The 16,083-nt window shown below is 45.2% G+C and overlaps 1 protein-coding gene across 3 annotated transcripts in view; it reads right to left on the bottom strand.

The window, feature by feature from the left end:
- LOC126187668 (kinesin-like protein Klp10A) overlaps positions 1-16,083 on the bottom strand; it is a 318,100-nt gene that overhangs the window by 125,132 nt on the left and 176,885 nt on the right. For all 3 annotated transcript variants that reach the window (XM_049928898.1, XM_049928900.1, XM_049928899.1), the window contains exon 3: positions 9,113-9,202. In XM_049928898.1, the coding sequence (XP_049784855.1) occupies positions 9,113-9,202 (90 nt within the window). The remainder of the gene's footprint in view (positions 1-9,112; positions 9,203-16,083) is intronic.

Raw genomic sequence — 16,083 nt, 5'->3', positions numbered from 1 at the left:
ACCCGAAGCCAGCAAACCTGGCCCTCCTCCCAAGGATCATACGATTCCCAACGAAAGAGACAGCCAGAGAGGAACGGGCAGATTTTTGGAACTTAACGCATTTAATGCACAAAGCATCCACTCACATACCGCCCACTCTGATCAGGGGCTCTCGCTATGGGCACAACCTAGTCACAGCAACAGCCATCTGGCACGGCGGCCATTGCTTGGAGTTCTACAGTTCCAGAATGATGAGCAACCACTCCTCGGCCTGCATAGGGATGTAGCAGCACAGGTATCAGAAGTGTGGTCCCTGTGTTGTCAGGGTTCAAATGGCTCTAAGCATTATGGGACTTAACATCTGAGGTCATCAGTCCCCTAGACTCAGAACTACTTAAACCTAACCAACCTAAGGACATCACACACAACCATGCCCAAGGCAGGATTCGAACCTGTGACTGTAGCAGCAGCGCGGTTCCAGACTGAGGCACCTAGAACCACTCAGCCACAATGGCCAGTTGTTGTCAGGGAGCTCAGCCAAAAGGGTACACAGGGAGCCCACCACACTGACTGAATACCATGCTGGCTATATAGCTTTAAAGGACAACAGCGTCAAAGGAAAGATGGAAGAGGTGTCAAGGCCACACACTGAAGATGCTGAGGAAGGTAGTGTTCCCCAGATTGCTCAGACAACACAGACAAAATTTAGAAGGGCTGTCAAACCCCAAAGGGGGAAGGGAAAAAAAGAAAGGAAGCAAAACCTTAGAAGATGACAGAAACCAGGAGGATAGACAGGCTAAGCAAGGACACAAAGGGGGAAGGAGAGAGACAGAGGGGAAGGAGCGAGGATGCCAAGGGAGGGTCTCAGGGAAAGGGATGCAGCTCAGGAAGGAAGAAAGGGCCACAATAGCTTGGGGCCCCTTGTGTGCCATGCATTAACTCTCAAAAAGGCCATGAACCCCTGGAGGGTTGACAAAACCTGAAAACCAGGAAAACTCCTAGGAGAGCGTAAGGTGGCCTTGATAGATTCCCTACATAATAAAGGCAATGCACAAGATTTTAACAACAGAGGAATTTCTTGGCAATAACTTGCATATAACTGTTTCCACTGTCATACTAAACAGAATAGAAAACCAGGAAGTAATTTAGGTGCATATCAAGGTGGTTTTGGGAAGGGCTGACTATGTTCTGAACAAATACTTAATCTAAAGTCAATCATTTGCCACAGATCGCTGGATTCAAAACATCGGCCTTTTTCCTTGAAACTGTTTGAAGTGTATTGTGCTAACGTAGATTTTGAGGGTTTTGTCAAGTGCCTTTGTCATAACTCCACCGAGGGCAAGTCGCCAAAAGTCTAGACAGGTAATTCGAGGACCCGGGTTTGATTCCTGCAATTACTAACTCTTCCTTATTTTATTCATCGCAATATTGCACTTAATTACAAAATTTAAATGTACACTCCTGGAAATTGAAATAAGAACACCGTGAATTCATTGTCCCAGGAAGGGGAAACTTTATTGACAATTCCTGGGGTCAGATACATCACATGATCACACTGACAGAACCACAGGCACATAGACACAGGCAACAGAGCATGCACAATGTCGGCACTAGTACAGTGTATATCCACCTTTCGCAGCAATGCAGGCTGCTATTCTCCCATGGAGACGATCGTAGAGATGCTGGATGTAGTCTTGTGGAACGGCTTGCCATGCCATTTCCACCTGGCGCCTCAGTTGGACCAGCGTTCGTGCTGGACGTGCAGACCGCGTGAGACGACGCTTCATCCAGTCCCAAACATGCTCAATGGGGGGACAGATCCGGAGATCTTGCTGGCCAGGGTAGTTGACTTACACCTTCTAGAGCACGTTGGGTGGCACGGGATACATGCGGACGTGCATTGTCCTGTTGGAACAGCAAGTTCCCTTGCCGGTCTAGGAATGGTAGAACGATGGGTTCGATGACGGTTTGGATGTACCGTGCACTATTCAGTGTCCCCTCGACGATCACCAGTGGTGTACGGCCAGTGTAGGAGATCGCTCCCCACACCATGATGCCGGGTGTTGGCCCTGTGTGCCTCGGTCGTATGCAGTCCTGATTGTGGCGCTCACCTGCACGGCGCCAAACACGCATACGACCATCATTGGCACCAAGGCAGAAGCGACTCTCATCGCTGAAGACGACACGTCTCCATTCGTCCCTCCATTCACGCCTGTCGCGACACCACTGGAGGCGGGCTGCACGATGTTGGGGCGTGAGCGGAAGACGGCCTAACGGTGTGCGGGACCGTAGCCCAGCTTCATGGAGACGGTTGCGAATGGTCCTCGCCGATACCCCAGGAGCAACAGTGTCCCTAATTTGCTGGGAAGTGGCGGTGCGGTCCCCTACGGCACTGCGTAGGATCCTACGGTCTTGGCGTGCATCCGTGCGTCGCTGCGGTCCGGTCCCAGGTCGACGGGCACGTGCACCTTCCGCCGACCACTGGCGACAACATCGATGTACTGTGGAGACCTCACGCCCCACGTGTTGAGCGATTCGGCGGTACGTCCACCCGGCCTCCCGCATGCCCACTATACGCCCTCGCTCAAAGTCCGTCAACTGCACATACGGTTCACGTCCACGCTGTCGCGGCATGCTACCAGTGTTAAAGACTGCGATGGAGCTCCGTATGCCACGGCAAACTGGCTGACACTGACGGCGGCGGTGCACAAATGCTGCGCAGCTAGCGCTATTCGACGGCCAACGCCGCGGTTCCTGGTGTGTCCGCTGTGCCGTGCGTGTGATCATTGCTTGTACAGCCCTCTCGCAGTGTCCGGAGCAAGTATGGTGGGTCTGACACACCGGTGTCAATGTGTTCTTTTTTCCATTTCCAGGAGTGTATTTACACAAATTTATGTAAAATTAATGCATTCAAATCAGTTACGATCACTACCATTTAAATGAAAAGGAAGGAAACAGACAAAACTTGATGGCCCGCAGAATGAGCTGGGACGTAGTCGTTACACAAGAAACACTCCCTTGGACAACACCCTGCGTCCTTGACAATCCCCGAAAACTCACCAGAAGTTGGGGTTGTTGACATCTAACAAAAATTTTATCCAATTATCCTGAAATCGAGACACTGAAAGGAGTATGGTCACTTCGTAACCACCATCAAGTGCAATTCTGAGGGCAACGTCGTCAACGAAGTGCAACACTTAACAGCAAACGCACATTTATTATGGACACTAACGTATAGACAAACAGAAGTAACTCCTGGACAGAGAGTACTGTTGTTAATAAAAGCACCTAATTTTCCAGAATACTCAAAAATTAAGACCACATGGAATTTCAAGAACCAGACGAGGTTTTTTTTCGTGTGAGGTGTTTGGCTACCACGGTGTGGTGTTAACGGATTATGTTCGTAAGTTACTAACCGTCAGAGCAGCATATGACAGAAATCTTCTGATGAGCTGAGATTGTCAAGGACACAGGACGTTGGCCAAGGGAGTGTTTCTTGCGTAACGACTATGCCCCAGCTCATTCTGCGGGCCATCAAGTTTTGTCTGGTCTCCAGCTATCATGCGCATGGTAACCTGTGACTTCGTGCTCTTTCCTCTGATGAGGAAACCACGCATGACAGTCATTTCTAAAATGACGACGAAGTGAATACAGAAGTGAAACGTTTCCTAAACAGTTTGAATGCGGACTTAAAATCCAAATCTCTGTGAAGTGATCCATTGTCGGAGAAAATGTGTCGCATGGAAGGGTGATCACGTAGAGAAGGACCGACACTGTCACCCAGTTTTATGACTGCGGCTTGATTTTTCTCAGGTGAAAATTAAAACTTTACGGCAACCACTTCTAGAGTTTAATTATCTTTAGAAAATGCGAATACAACTATGAGAAATCCTTGTGCAAAATGCGTGGGCTAATGTTGAATGTTGTCTGAAAGCAAACGCAGAAAATGTCTTTCAGGGATGTCGTAGAAGGAAGCTGATATTGTGCTATCACAGAGCAGGTAAGGCATGGGTTCATGATTTCAAGCCAATAATCGGAGCAGTCATCAAAATAATGGGAGGAAGCTAGTGACTATGCACCAAAGGTGGAGTCCATAACATGGGCTGGAAATAAGGTAGTGTTCTCTAGGATAGGATGACGCATGCTGAAGAGCACAACATGATTCTTTAGCACTCTTCCGAAAATCTAAGTAACGAGTGCGGTTAAAAGAAAACCAACAAGTTTCAACATGAATAAAACACAAATTCCCCACAACTTAATGCTATCGTCATTTCTATAACTATGAAGAGCGGAAAGACGCAATGAAAGATGTAAAGCAGTACAGGAGAAACCTTTACTAACTCATCACTAGATAACGGATACAAAAGGATTATTCTTGTGAGTTGCCTTGCGAAAGCTAGAACAGCGGGTACCCGTACAAACTGGATGTAACAATACTTGTGAAATAGCTGGGACAGAAAATAATTAAACATCAGGGCAATGAAACAGCCCACAAATTTCGACACTATGGAAGGTGAGGGATTCTCTATAATTTCATCCACTCATTTCAACACGCTGGTGCCCCCGGCCATGACCGGATGCAATACTGACCCCCTACAACTTATCTTTGAAGGAATTTTGAAAAAGACAAACCAACAATTACCACATTTGTCATTTATAAAACTTTTACAACTATCACTAGAATACACCGTCAATTCAACAATGGGGGAAAGAGTTTGGGGGAGGGGGTACAATGTAGAGGGAGACGGGTTCAAATTTATGTAGATTGCAGCAGTTATGCAGAGATGGAGAGACACGCACAGGATCAGTCAGTGAGGAGTGTTTCATCCAACCAGTCTTGACAATTTAAAATAACAATTGTACGAGACGAGTTCTGGGGGCACCATAATGAACCAGAGGGTAAGAAATAAGTCGTGGCAGACATATCTTTAAATCGATGAAAAATCAAGAGTCCACAGTACAAAAAAAAAGGTTCAAATGGCTCTGAGCACTATGGGACTTAACATCTGAGGTCATCAGTCCCCTAGAACTTAGAACTACTTAAACCTAACTAACCTAAGGACATCACACACATCCATGCCCGAAGCAGGATTCGAACCTGCGACCGTAGTGGTCGCGCGGTTCCAGACTGAAGCGCCTAGAAACGCTCGGCCACAACGGCCAGCAGTCCACAATACACTAAGGACATTGCGCACCCTAATGGTTGCACTTGCACATGTGATTTTTAAAACATCCGTTGGAGTTACAAGTCGAAAGCAATTTAAAACTGCCGAGCAGTCGCAACGTAGGAGACCACTGGTGCCCCCTGAAAGAACAACAAGCCCTCATACCAACGTGCAGTCTACGAATAGTTTGCATTATGAGGAGCTGGTAGGGTGGATTCCGTGAACTTTACGAAGTAATACAGAGGTAATGGCAGATGTAAAGCTGTGGGGGGGGGGGGGGGGGGCTTGTGGTTAGCTCAGTCGGCAAGAGCACTGCCTGTTAAAGCCCAGGTTTAGGGTTAGTTTCGCGGTCCGGCTCTCATTTTAATCTACCAGAAACCGCACAACCCTCTTCCGGGCGGAAAATTCATTCTTGAAACCCCACCATATGGCACGGGTATAGTGTAGTCAGATGTTTAACGGTTTGAACTGGTGAGAGAATATTACAGAAGACTATACTATGGAGGTGGTGCGAAAATGGTTACGAGCTACGCGACAAAGTTCATTGTCATGTGTTTCAAAGCAAGGTAAGAGTCCTACATTTTTTATTTAATTGCTTTCCTTCTTACTGAAAAATAAGTGAAACCAGTTTCAATGTAATAATGATTATAAACACATCAGTAAATATTAAGTCTGCTTAATCTTTACTTTATAAATGGTATCTGACTGAACAAACTCTGAAACAAACAAGATCATATACGATCAAACAAACAAGATATATAGTAAATGGCTCGCTTGATCCTGACGTGACTCTCCTAAGCGTACATATTGACTGATTGCGTATCAATTCTAATAGATATATTGATATTTTACTGAAACGCTTGTTTTCCACAGACTAGTTCAATATCTTCGCTGTTCTGTACCATTTTCCTGACAGGCGTTCAGAGGGTTCGATATTTAGCTAGTTTTAAAACTGATTCTTAAGCGCTGGAATTGGAATGCAAATTCCATTACGGTCAGCGCTCAAGAATAAAACGCGTAGTGAAGAGACTTCGCAACTATCATTGTCTTCTTCATTGCAAGAATTTGTTCTCCTAAATGAATTCCGTTACTACGTTTTATATTGACAACATTGCTTTCCTTGGAAGCGGTTGTAAGCACATTTTTCGAATTTGACAAGATAAACATTGACTTCAGCAACACACATTACACGCTTTTTACTCTTCTGCCTCTACGTTACACTTCAAATTTTGTTTACTGACATTGACAAAGTTTCCGCTTTCTCCCACATTTCGCCAGATCTGCGAAGAAATTAATCGCTCGATGCTGCCACTGTTCTAGATGCAACGTGTCAACACTCCAGTAGTTGTAATTTCTGAACAAAGTGCTTTCAATATAACAGAAAAACACTTACTACACGTATTTGATGGAATTAAGTAATGAATTACCACCTTAAGTGAATTAAGAGTACGACAAATAATGCTGTCGAAACGTTCTGTGCTAATATGTAGATAGGAAACTGGTTTAAAGTCACAATTCCCGTACGTGTAACGTTAGACTGTTACGCAAACGCTATCATGCAGCTGTAAAGTAACGTGTTAGGGGTACATCCCTTCAAGCGGAGGGACAAAAACATAGGCATTTCGTGCATATTACGAATATACTGATACAGGAATCGACGTGCAGTTTGTCTCAGCTATTGTACAGAACAAATTGGTGCAACACACACACACACACACACACACACACACACACACACACACACACACACACACACACACACAACTTACTACATGAGATCACAAGATACCCGAAGACTAAAATATTTCCCAAATTAATAATATTCTTAATTATTACGCCACACAATTCTAGAAAAATGTTCCGCATAAGTAGGTTTCTTAACTCTACCACGTGTTTCAAATGCAATGCAATGCAATAACACTCCGCGAATAATTACCCCAACTTCGTTTCAGGAAACTAGCAGAAAACAACCAAATTAAGTGACAGCCGTCAACATTCTTCACCATCCACCCCTGACGCATACCGATAAACAACGTATTTGAAGTTGAGAGAGATCTCTCTGTGCCTCCTACGACGCAATGCATAACTTTCAAAATTTCCAACTCTGTAAACATACTTGACAACAAAATCAGAATGATGTTCCTCCCACATCTTCAAATACCAACATTATGGAAGGACGAAAAGTCAATTTGTGGAATCACATCACACAATAGCTGTAAATGTAAGATTTAACTGTCACCAAAAGGTGGTATGAACCACGCCGAAGGTGACTGGTCTCAAAATCTTTGCACACACGTTACCTATCAAATGGAACTTAGCGCACGGTAAACCATGACACATCATGATTAAACACTGACACTACACGTCGCATCATCTCCCAAGTGGAGAGGTTTCTACAAAATCTCGTGGCATGTCTTCTCTCTGAAATACATTATCTGGTTTCAACATCTACAATATTAAAATAAGATTATAAAGCATAAGATTTCAGAGATTTATCTCAGATGAACTATGCAGCCATTTTCTACCTTGCTGACTCATTTTACAGATTTCGGCATTGGACGTATGTAAGAAACGAGTTAATTTGTGGTGCCATGCGAGCTGCCAAAGATTCTATGACAATTTCTTTTGTGTGACAGTTAGCAAGTAATTTTCAACGTCACTGCAATAACAATAACGTATATACAACACCGTATCACACGTTTAACTGTTGTGGAGTGCTTGACAAAAGCGAAAAAAAGAGATGCACGAAGCGTACTGTCGACAACGTGCCAAGAGATCTTATACACTCATCAGTTTTGAGACGCATTTCTTGAAAAACTTATGCATAACAATAGTCAGGAAAACTTTATTGACGATGTGTAAATAAAGTGTCCAACCTTCACTTTTTAAAAAGTAGTTACTGATGAATGGCGCTGTGACCATAATCTTCGTTTATTAACAGATTGGACGAGGAGTCTACAGTACCCTATATCTTTAAATCCGATGTCTACCTTATTGTGACTTCGTTATAAATTCCGTATTATGACTAGGATACACCTTATCGCCGGTTCTCCCCTTTATACAGCCGAGGTGTTTCATTAATGAAATAACTACAGAGTTCATAAAATCTACTGTTTCAGTATAAACACCACTGCTCATAAAATGACAATCTTTTAATCACACCTGCTTCAACATTCTAGAACAAAGTTCACTAGATGTATATGGAGAACGGTGGAGATGCTATTTCGATATTTATTTAGAAAAATTTGACCACTCTTTTCTGTCACTGCAAACACCAAGAAAAGTTTTTCGTAACTGTTTCATTGTTTTGCGCTCAAAATGAGGTCCTGCTCTTTAGGATACCACAGAGCCAAACACAGAATCCAACGCCTATCACCTAAAGCAATCTTAAAAACACAATGAATCGGATATTACATATAATGTGCTACGAAGAATTTCTTTATTGTTATGCAGTGACTAAGTACTGAGCAGACAGAAGTGGCTAAAAACGATTTCGGGTATACTTCATGTTCGTCGAAGCAGTTTCTTCTACACAATAGACTTGCCACTTCTGTAGAACACATGCACACAGAAACCTGTTTTTAAAAAGCTGTCGTGTTTATACTACACAGAAAGCAAACATCGAAAACAATTACCGTCCAGATGCTTTCTGCTTTACCTTGCAGGGTTGATGAACTCGACAACAAACACGAACGCTCGCCTGTAAATGGGACAAAAGTTATCGATTCGCGACGTAGCCGTTAAGTCAAGACACATCACTTATGCCACTTGTACGTAATAAATGGGCATTTCTTTATTTTACCTTATTCGGTGGAAAAGCTAACTGAAACATGCCCCGCCGATGGCGTGCGGAGCCGTTTAAATCGGAGCAAGCTCCGAATATTTAATTCACCAGCTTGAGCACTTACGTACCGTTGATATTTAAATGCGCTGCTGTTAGATATAACAGGAAATCAGAGAATACTCACTCGTTGCAGTTTGTGAGGGATGAAGGTAGTGTCATCTCTGCCCTTGTTTGTAAGTCCAGGGTTGAGGGAGAGGATAGCATCAATCTCAATCTGAAAACAAAAGCGGAAATAAATTTAAGACATTCTCTGATAAAATGTTACAGAATTAACTCTGGAAATAATTATTTCTCTGTACAACAATATTCGATATCTTTACTTCCTTTGGAAATCCAGTCACGGAAAGCAATATTCATACATCGTTGTTCACGTAGAATTACTTTATTTATTAGAACTAAAGATCGCCGGCAACATGTTATTTGGTAAACTAACAGTATGGAGTTTCCTTCCTAATGTGTGCGTATAAAACTAACTACATAAGCCTTCTGCAAAAAGTAAATAAAAATTCTGTACCAGCTGGCTTCACACAGAAACGACTGATGATCCGTTTGTAGCAATGAACGCATTCAATGGAAAGCTGTAACTGAAGCATGTTAGTTCTGATATATGCGGTGAATGCCGTCCAACAGCAAAATGGGCCGCAAATGGAAGAAAACAAGTAAAGGAAAGGCAAGGCAGATAGTTCTCTTCGAACAGAAAAGGGAAGACCATTTTCAGAAATAGCTGATGTTACTGGAAGAAGGCGGGCAACTGTGCAGTCTATAACATGGCGATCTACAGAAAGAAGTACTCTCATTAATAGCCAAAGAAGAGGTTATCACAGAGCTGATGGAAAGAGAATGAAGTATGTTAATAAGAATGGTAAGAAAGATCCTAAACAATTTGATAGCATCTGCTGCGTCTGCACATGTTAATGATCAGTTCGGGAAGGAAATCACACGAAGGGCCTTTCGCTATATTTTAAGGTTGTGAACCTGGGGTACCATACATTTGCAATAAAAACAAAAAATTAAAACTTTAATATGCTCGAGAGCATGTAAGCAAGAACCCAAGTTCCTGGGACACAGTATGATCCACAGATGAAAGTTTTTGTAACATGGACAGATATCGGTATTTAATTATCCTGAAGGAAAATCTGCAGAAAGGTGTTGATACCTTGGGTTTAGGCACGGATTACTACTTTCAACAAGACAATGACCCTAAGCATACAGCGGAATTTTGTCTGTGGTGGTTGTACCATACTCCTCATGTTCTGAAGTTTCCAGCACAGAGCGCAGACCTTTATCTAAATGAAAATCTTTGGAGTACGCTTGAAAAAACGACCGAAAAACTTTAAATACTTCGTAAGACTACTCTGAAAATGTTTATAACAAGAATGGCACAAATATTACTTCAGACACAACAGAAAACTGGTTCATTCCATGCGAAAGAGACTGCCTGCAAAGTATTACCAAGGTCGTTTATATACATTGTAATCTTATTCGTACGTGTGAATACTGCCCAGAGGGTAGTTGCCACGTTGGTCATCCAGTGTGAGAGGTAGATTCCTGAAGCGATGCACTCGAAGTTTCAACTGACCCTAAGAAGTCACAGTCATGTTCATGACGCCAGATGTAGGCTACTCCAAAGGCTGATAACTGCTCCTATAGGAAAAGTGCTCAAGACGGGGAAGGGTGGGGGTGGGGGGTGCGCACTGCGTTTGTGAAATATTGTCTTCAAAGATGAGCTCACCGCTGAAATGTCCCTCTATGGCAGTACAATAGGCTGGAGGACCCTGTTCCAATATTGCACACACCTCAATTTACCCTAGATGACAATGAGACTCGTCTGATATTCGTGCATGAATTATGATGCACCATTGATCACGCCGAGAAAACCTCAGATCGCCCCGTAATCGGCTCAAAACACTGCTTACCCCCACCCCCTCCCTAGTGAAGCCGTGGGTTGTGTGCCACGGACGTGCACCGATACCGGGACGAAGTGGGATGCAAACGGTTGCGTACTTTCATTCATGCTATAAAATTTTCTTCCACATCTTGTTTTACATCTCCGATGTACAATTTGAAAGTCAGTGGGGATAAGTAGCAAACCTGCCTTACACCCTTCTTAACAAGAACCAGTCTTTCTTTACCCTCTACTTTTACTACTACCACGCAGGTTTTGTAGATATCATGTATTATTCGTCGGTATCTGTTCTTTAATCCCGAACTTTTAAAGGTTGTGAACATCTTATTTCACACCACACTGTGTAAAACCTTCTCTAGGTCCACAGATGCTAGGTGTTTTGATTTTTCCTACAACCCACTTTCAGTTACCAAGAGCAATGTAAGACTTTCTTGGATTATACCTTCGTTCTGGAAACATAACTAATCTCTCTCCGGTAAGCCTTCAGTTAAAAGATAAAAGATAGACTGGAGTACAACGACAGAAATGCACTACCCCCAACTTAAGAAGACAAATTTGAAAACAGAGCGAGAGTGGCCACGTGGAAGTGTGCCAGATGCCACCCTGGGGGCTGTCGTTGTGCAGAGGCCACCGAGTAGAGTGCGCCCAAATACTCAAATAATCAACATATATAGCAAGGGTGACCAACGGTCTAGCAGAGGCCACAAGTCCATTAATAGCGATGAGGAAAAGGACACTTATTATGGAGCCCTGAGGAATGCCATTCTTCTGGACCCACAGAGAGCTGAAAACAGTGAACCCAGATTCTGAACAACAGGTGGGACAGGAACTGACGAATAAAAGTTCGGAGGTGGCCCTGAAGACTTAACTCATTGAGCATAATGCGCAAGAGGATTGAAGAAAACTGCGACAAGATGGTGTCTCTGAGGAAAGGCCTGCCGAAATGCTGTTTCTAATCGAAGCACATCTATCGGCAACTGTCCCTACCGAATGCTGCACTGGTAACGAGATGGAAGTTCCTGCGATTCAAGGACCCAATTTATCTGATGAGCCACCACCTGTTCTAGTAACCTGCAGGGGACTTTGGTCAGGCTCAATGGCTTTTCACCCAAGCAACAACGGATCCTTGCCAGGCTTAAGGACAGGAAGCAAAATACTGTCTCTCCACTGAGAAGAGAAAACGCTTTGGAGCCAACTATGATTAAACACCTGAGGAGATATAGGCATCATGGAGGACTGAGGTATTTAAGCAACTGGTTTTGGATGGAATCTGGGTTAGGAGCTGAATCATGGGAAGAAGAGAGGGCCAGATGTAGCTCCCGTTCAGTAAAATGTTCACTGTAGGATTCCACTTGGTAAGGGGTAAAACTTAAGACGGGAATCTTCAGCACGCTGTTTCCGGAGGAGGAAGGCGGCTGACGCAGATGCTGTCACAAAATGGTTCGCAAGGCCAGGAATAAGAGGCTGCCGCTGACAACCTTCAGGGTACAGAGTGTAGCCCACAAACGTGACGAAGGGACAGAAGAACCTAGAGAGCAATAAAAGCACTCCAAACACACGTTTCCTCTGTTTGATTAAGTAACAGGGTTTGCCACAAACATGAAAAGATAATAAGATCGGTGGAGGAGGGGTGCCACTTACACTGTTGCAAGATGCGACAATGATCACCGATAGCAGTGGCAAAGGCCGTGCTCCACCACGAACTGGCTGATGGCGAATGGGGCCAGTCAAGTGCGGGAATGGCAGTGCAGATTATCTTGTTGAACCGATCACAGACGCCTTCACAGGAAAAACTTAAAAAAAGAAAGGTGGAAACAATGTGGGACGTCTACAGAGAAATCAATATGAGGGAAAACTGGGTCATCGGGAGGAGGAAAGGGAACGACAGAATCAACAGGAAATGGTCACTATCACAGAGGTCATTGTGTGGCGACCAGTGTAAGAAATGAAGTGTAGGGAAAGAGAGTGAAAGATCAATGGCAGAGGAATTGCTATATGCAGCACTAAAATGGGTAGGGGAGCAATCATTAAGGTAGCACAGGTCTTGTTCCGCAAGATATTTGTCATAGAGGAGACACCGACTAGATGAAAAAAAATTGCCCCCCCCCCCCCCCCAAGGGTGATGGGCACCAAAATTCACAAGGAAGAGAGAGAGAGAGAGAGAGAGAGAGAGAGAGAGAGAGAGAGAGAGAGAGAGAGAGAGAGAGAGAGAGAGTTGCTGAAGGAGGGCATTTAGGGTAATACGCGTAGGTGGGTTGCCAGGAGGGAGATAGATTACAAAACGTGACCCCAGTGTCCAACTGGACCTGAGTGGCAACGGCTTCCAATGGGTGCTATGAAGTGGGATCCATGTACTAAAAATCTATACAGGTCAATGTGCAGATGCCAATGAAATCCTGAAAGGGTCAATTCGGTTCTGAAAAAGCACAGAACCAACAAAACTTTAGTGAGTGAGCATCAATACCGTGAGATTCCTGGAGAACAACACATGTTGCCGAGTGAAAGGCAATAAAGTTAGTTGGTTGGTTGGTTTGTTGGTTTAAAAGAGGGGGCAGGGGGAGGTTGGTTGGTTTAAAGGCTGGATAAGGGACCAAACTACGGCCCCTTGTTTCTAATAAAACAATGCCACAAGTGTGAGAATAAAACGGACGAAACATATAATACAAAACGGAAAGAATGGAAAAGCCATAAGAACGAAGGGAAGGCAACTAATACTAAAAGGAACAAAAGAGGACAAGAAAAACAACAGAGAACCGCTAGAAACAGGAGAGAGTAAAACATGAAAGCAGATTACAGTGGCTGGCCAACCGTGAGAATAAAAAGGGAAAGCCAGCCACTCTGCAACACATTAAAACATTCACCCTAAAAGCACTAGAATGGAGGACAGAGGGACAAAGGACATACGCTAAAACCTACATAGAAGTATAACACCCACCCTCACAGATAAAATGTAAAACTCAAGCTGCTGTTGAGGCATTGTCGCTCAACACCGAAGACAGGGTGCTGGGAAAGTTAAAAGTTCGCCGCAGAGCAGCTAAAAGTGGGCAGTTCAGCAGGAGGTGGACGACTGTCATTTGGGAGCCACAGCGACACTGAGGTGGGTCCTCACGACGGAAGAGGTAACCATGCGTTAGCCACGTATGGCCAATGCGGAGCCGGCAGAGGACAACTAATTCCCTGCGAGAGGCCGGCATGGAAGACTTCCACACATTCATAGTCTCCTTAATGACACGCAGTTTGTTCTGAGTGCTGTTATGCTATTCCGTCTCCCAAAGCCGGAAAACCCTGTGATGTAAGACAGAACGTAGGTTAGCTTCGGAGATGCCTCTCTCCAAAAGCGGTATCCGTGTCGCCTGTTTGGCCAGCCTGTCGGCAAGTTCATTGCCGGTGATTCCGATGTGTCTTGGGGTCCACACGAACACGGCGGAACGCGGGACTGTTCCAGGGCATAGATGGACTCCTGAATGGACGCTACCAGAGGGTTGTGAATGTAGCACTGGTCGATAGCTTGTAGGCTGCTCAATGAGTCAGTACACAGGAGAAATGACTCGCCAGGGCATGAGCGGATGTACTCAAGGGCACGAGATATGGCCGCCAGCTCTGCAGTGAAAACGCTGCAGCCAACTGGCAAGGAGTGCTGCTCAATATGTCCTCCATTAACATATGCGAAGCCTACGTGACCGTCCTCCATTAACATATGCGAAGCCTACGTGACCATCAGCCATTGAGCCGTCGGTGTAAAGCACTTCAGAGCCCCGGCAAACGTCAAGTATCGAGAGGAAGTGACAGCGGAGAGCTGCGGGGTTAACGGAGTCCTTAGGGCCATGCAAAAAGGACAGACGATGCTGCGGCCGAGGTGTACACCATGGAGGCGTACGTGAACGGACCGCAAGGAGAGGTGGTAAAGGGAAGGACTCCAGCTCGGAGAGAAGGGGCCGCACGCGAACCGCAATCGTTAGGTCCGATCTGGGCCGCTGATAAGGGAGATGCACAGCCGCGGGCGGGAAAAGGAGACGGTAGTTCGGATGCTCAGAGGAACTATGAATGTGTGCTGCGTAACTGGCCAGCAGTTGCGCACGTCTGATCTGCAGTGGAGGGACACCAGCCTCCACCAGTACGCTGGTCAACGGACTTGTCCTAAAAGCTCCCGTCGTTAATCAAACCCCACAGTGGTGCACAGGGTCGAGTAAATGCAATGCTGAAGGCGCTGCCGAACCATAAACCACACTCCCACAGTCAGTTCGGGATTGAGCAAGGGTTCTGTAGAGTTCCAGCAGCGTACAGCCATTTGCACCCCGAACTGGTGTTGATCAGGCAACGGAGGGCATTGAGGTGCTGCCAGCACTTCTGCTTAAGTTGACGAAGATGAGGGAGCCAAGTCAATCGCGCGTCGAAAACCAGTCCTAGGAATTGATATGTCTCCACTACAGTGAGTGGATCGTCATTAAGGTAAAGTGTGGGTTCCAGGCTGTGGGCTAGAGCGCATGACTGCGCCTTGTGGATAGCTCCCAGGAGGCGCCGCTCACCAACAACACTACTGGAGCAGCAGCAGTACGAAATGCAGAAGTAGTCTCCATACAGAGAAGGTGAGACGGAAGGCCAGACAGCCGCTGCTAGACCGTTAATGGACACTAAAAATAGAGACACTCCATACAGAGCCCTGTGGGACTCCATTCTCCTGGATATGGATGAAACTATGGAAGTCACCAACTTGGTCATGGAAAGTATGGAGTGACAGGAGGTTTTGGATGAAAATCAGGAGCGGTTCCCGGAGACCCTACTCACACAATGTGGCAAGGATATCATGCCACCAAGTCCTGTCATATGCTTTACGTAAGTCAAAAAAGCCATCTGGAAAAGGCTGTTCAGATGGCAGACTCAATGGACACAAGATTATCAGCGACCCTGGCGGAAGCCGCCCTGACATGGAGCCAGCAAGCTACGTGACTCCAGGACCCAACCCAACTGCCGACACACCATACATTCCAGCAGTTTAGAAAGAACGTTGATGAGGCTGATAGCTCTCCACATCAAGCGGGGTTTTACCAGGTGTGAGCACTAGAATGATGGTCCTCTCCCACCAGTGTGATGGAAAGAAGCCATCGCACCAGATCCGGTTGAAGACGATGAGGGGATGTCACTTTTAGTCAGATGAGAGATGCTTAATAATCTGACTGAATGCGATCAGG

Source organism: Schistocerca cancellata, chromosome 5 (genome assembly GCF_023864275.1).
Source record: "Schistocerca cancellata isolate TAMUIC-IGC-003103 chromosome 5, iqSchCanc2.1, whole genome shotgun sequence".
In the NCBI taxonomy this organism is placed as follows: Eukaryota; Metazoa; Arthropoda; class Insecta; order Orthoptera; family Acrididae; genus Schistocerca; species Schistocerca cancellata.
Note: the sequence above shows the minus strand (reverse complement) of the source record. Positions and strands in the feature narration are given on the sequence as shown.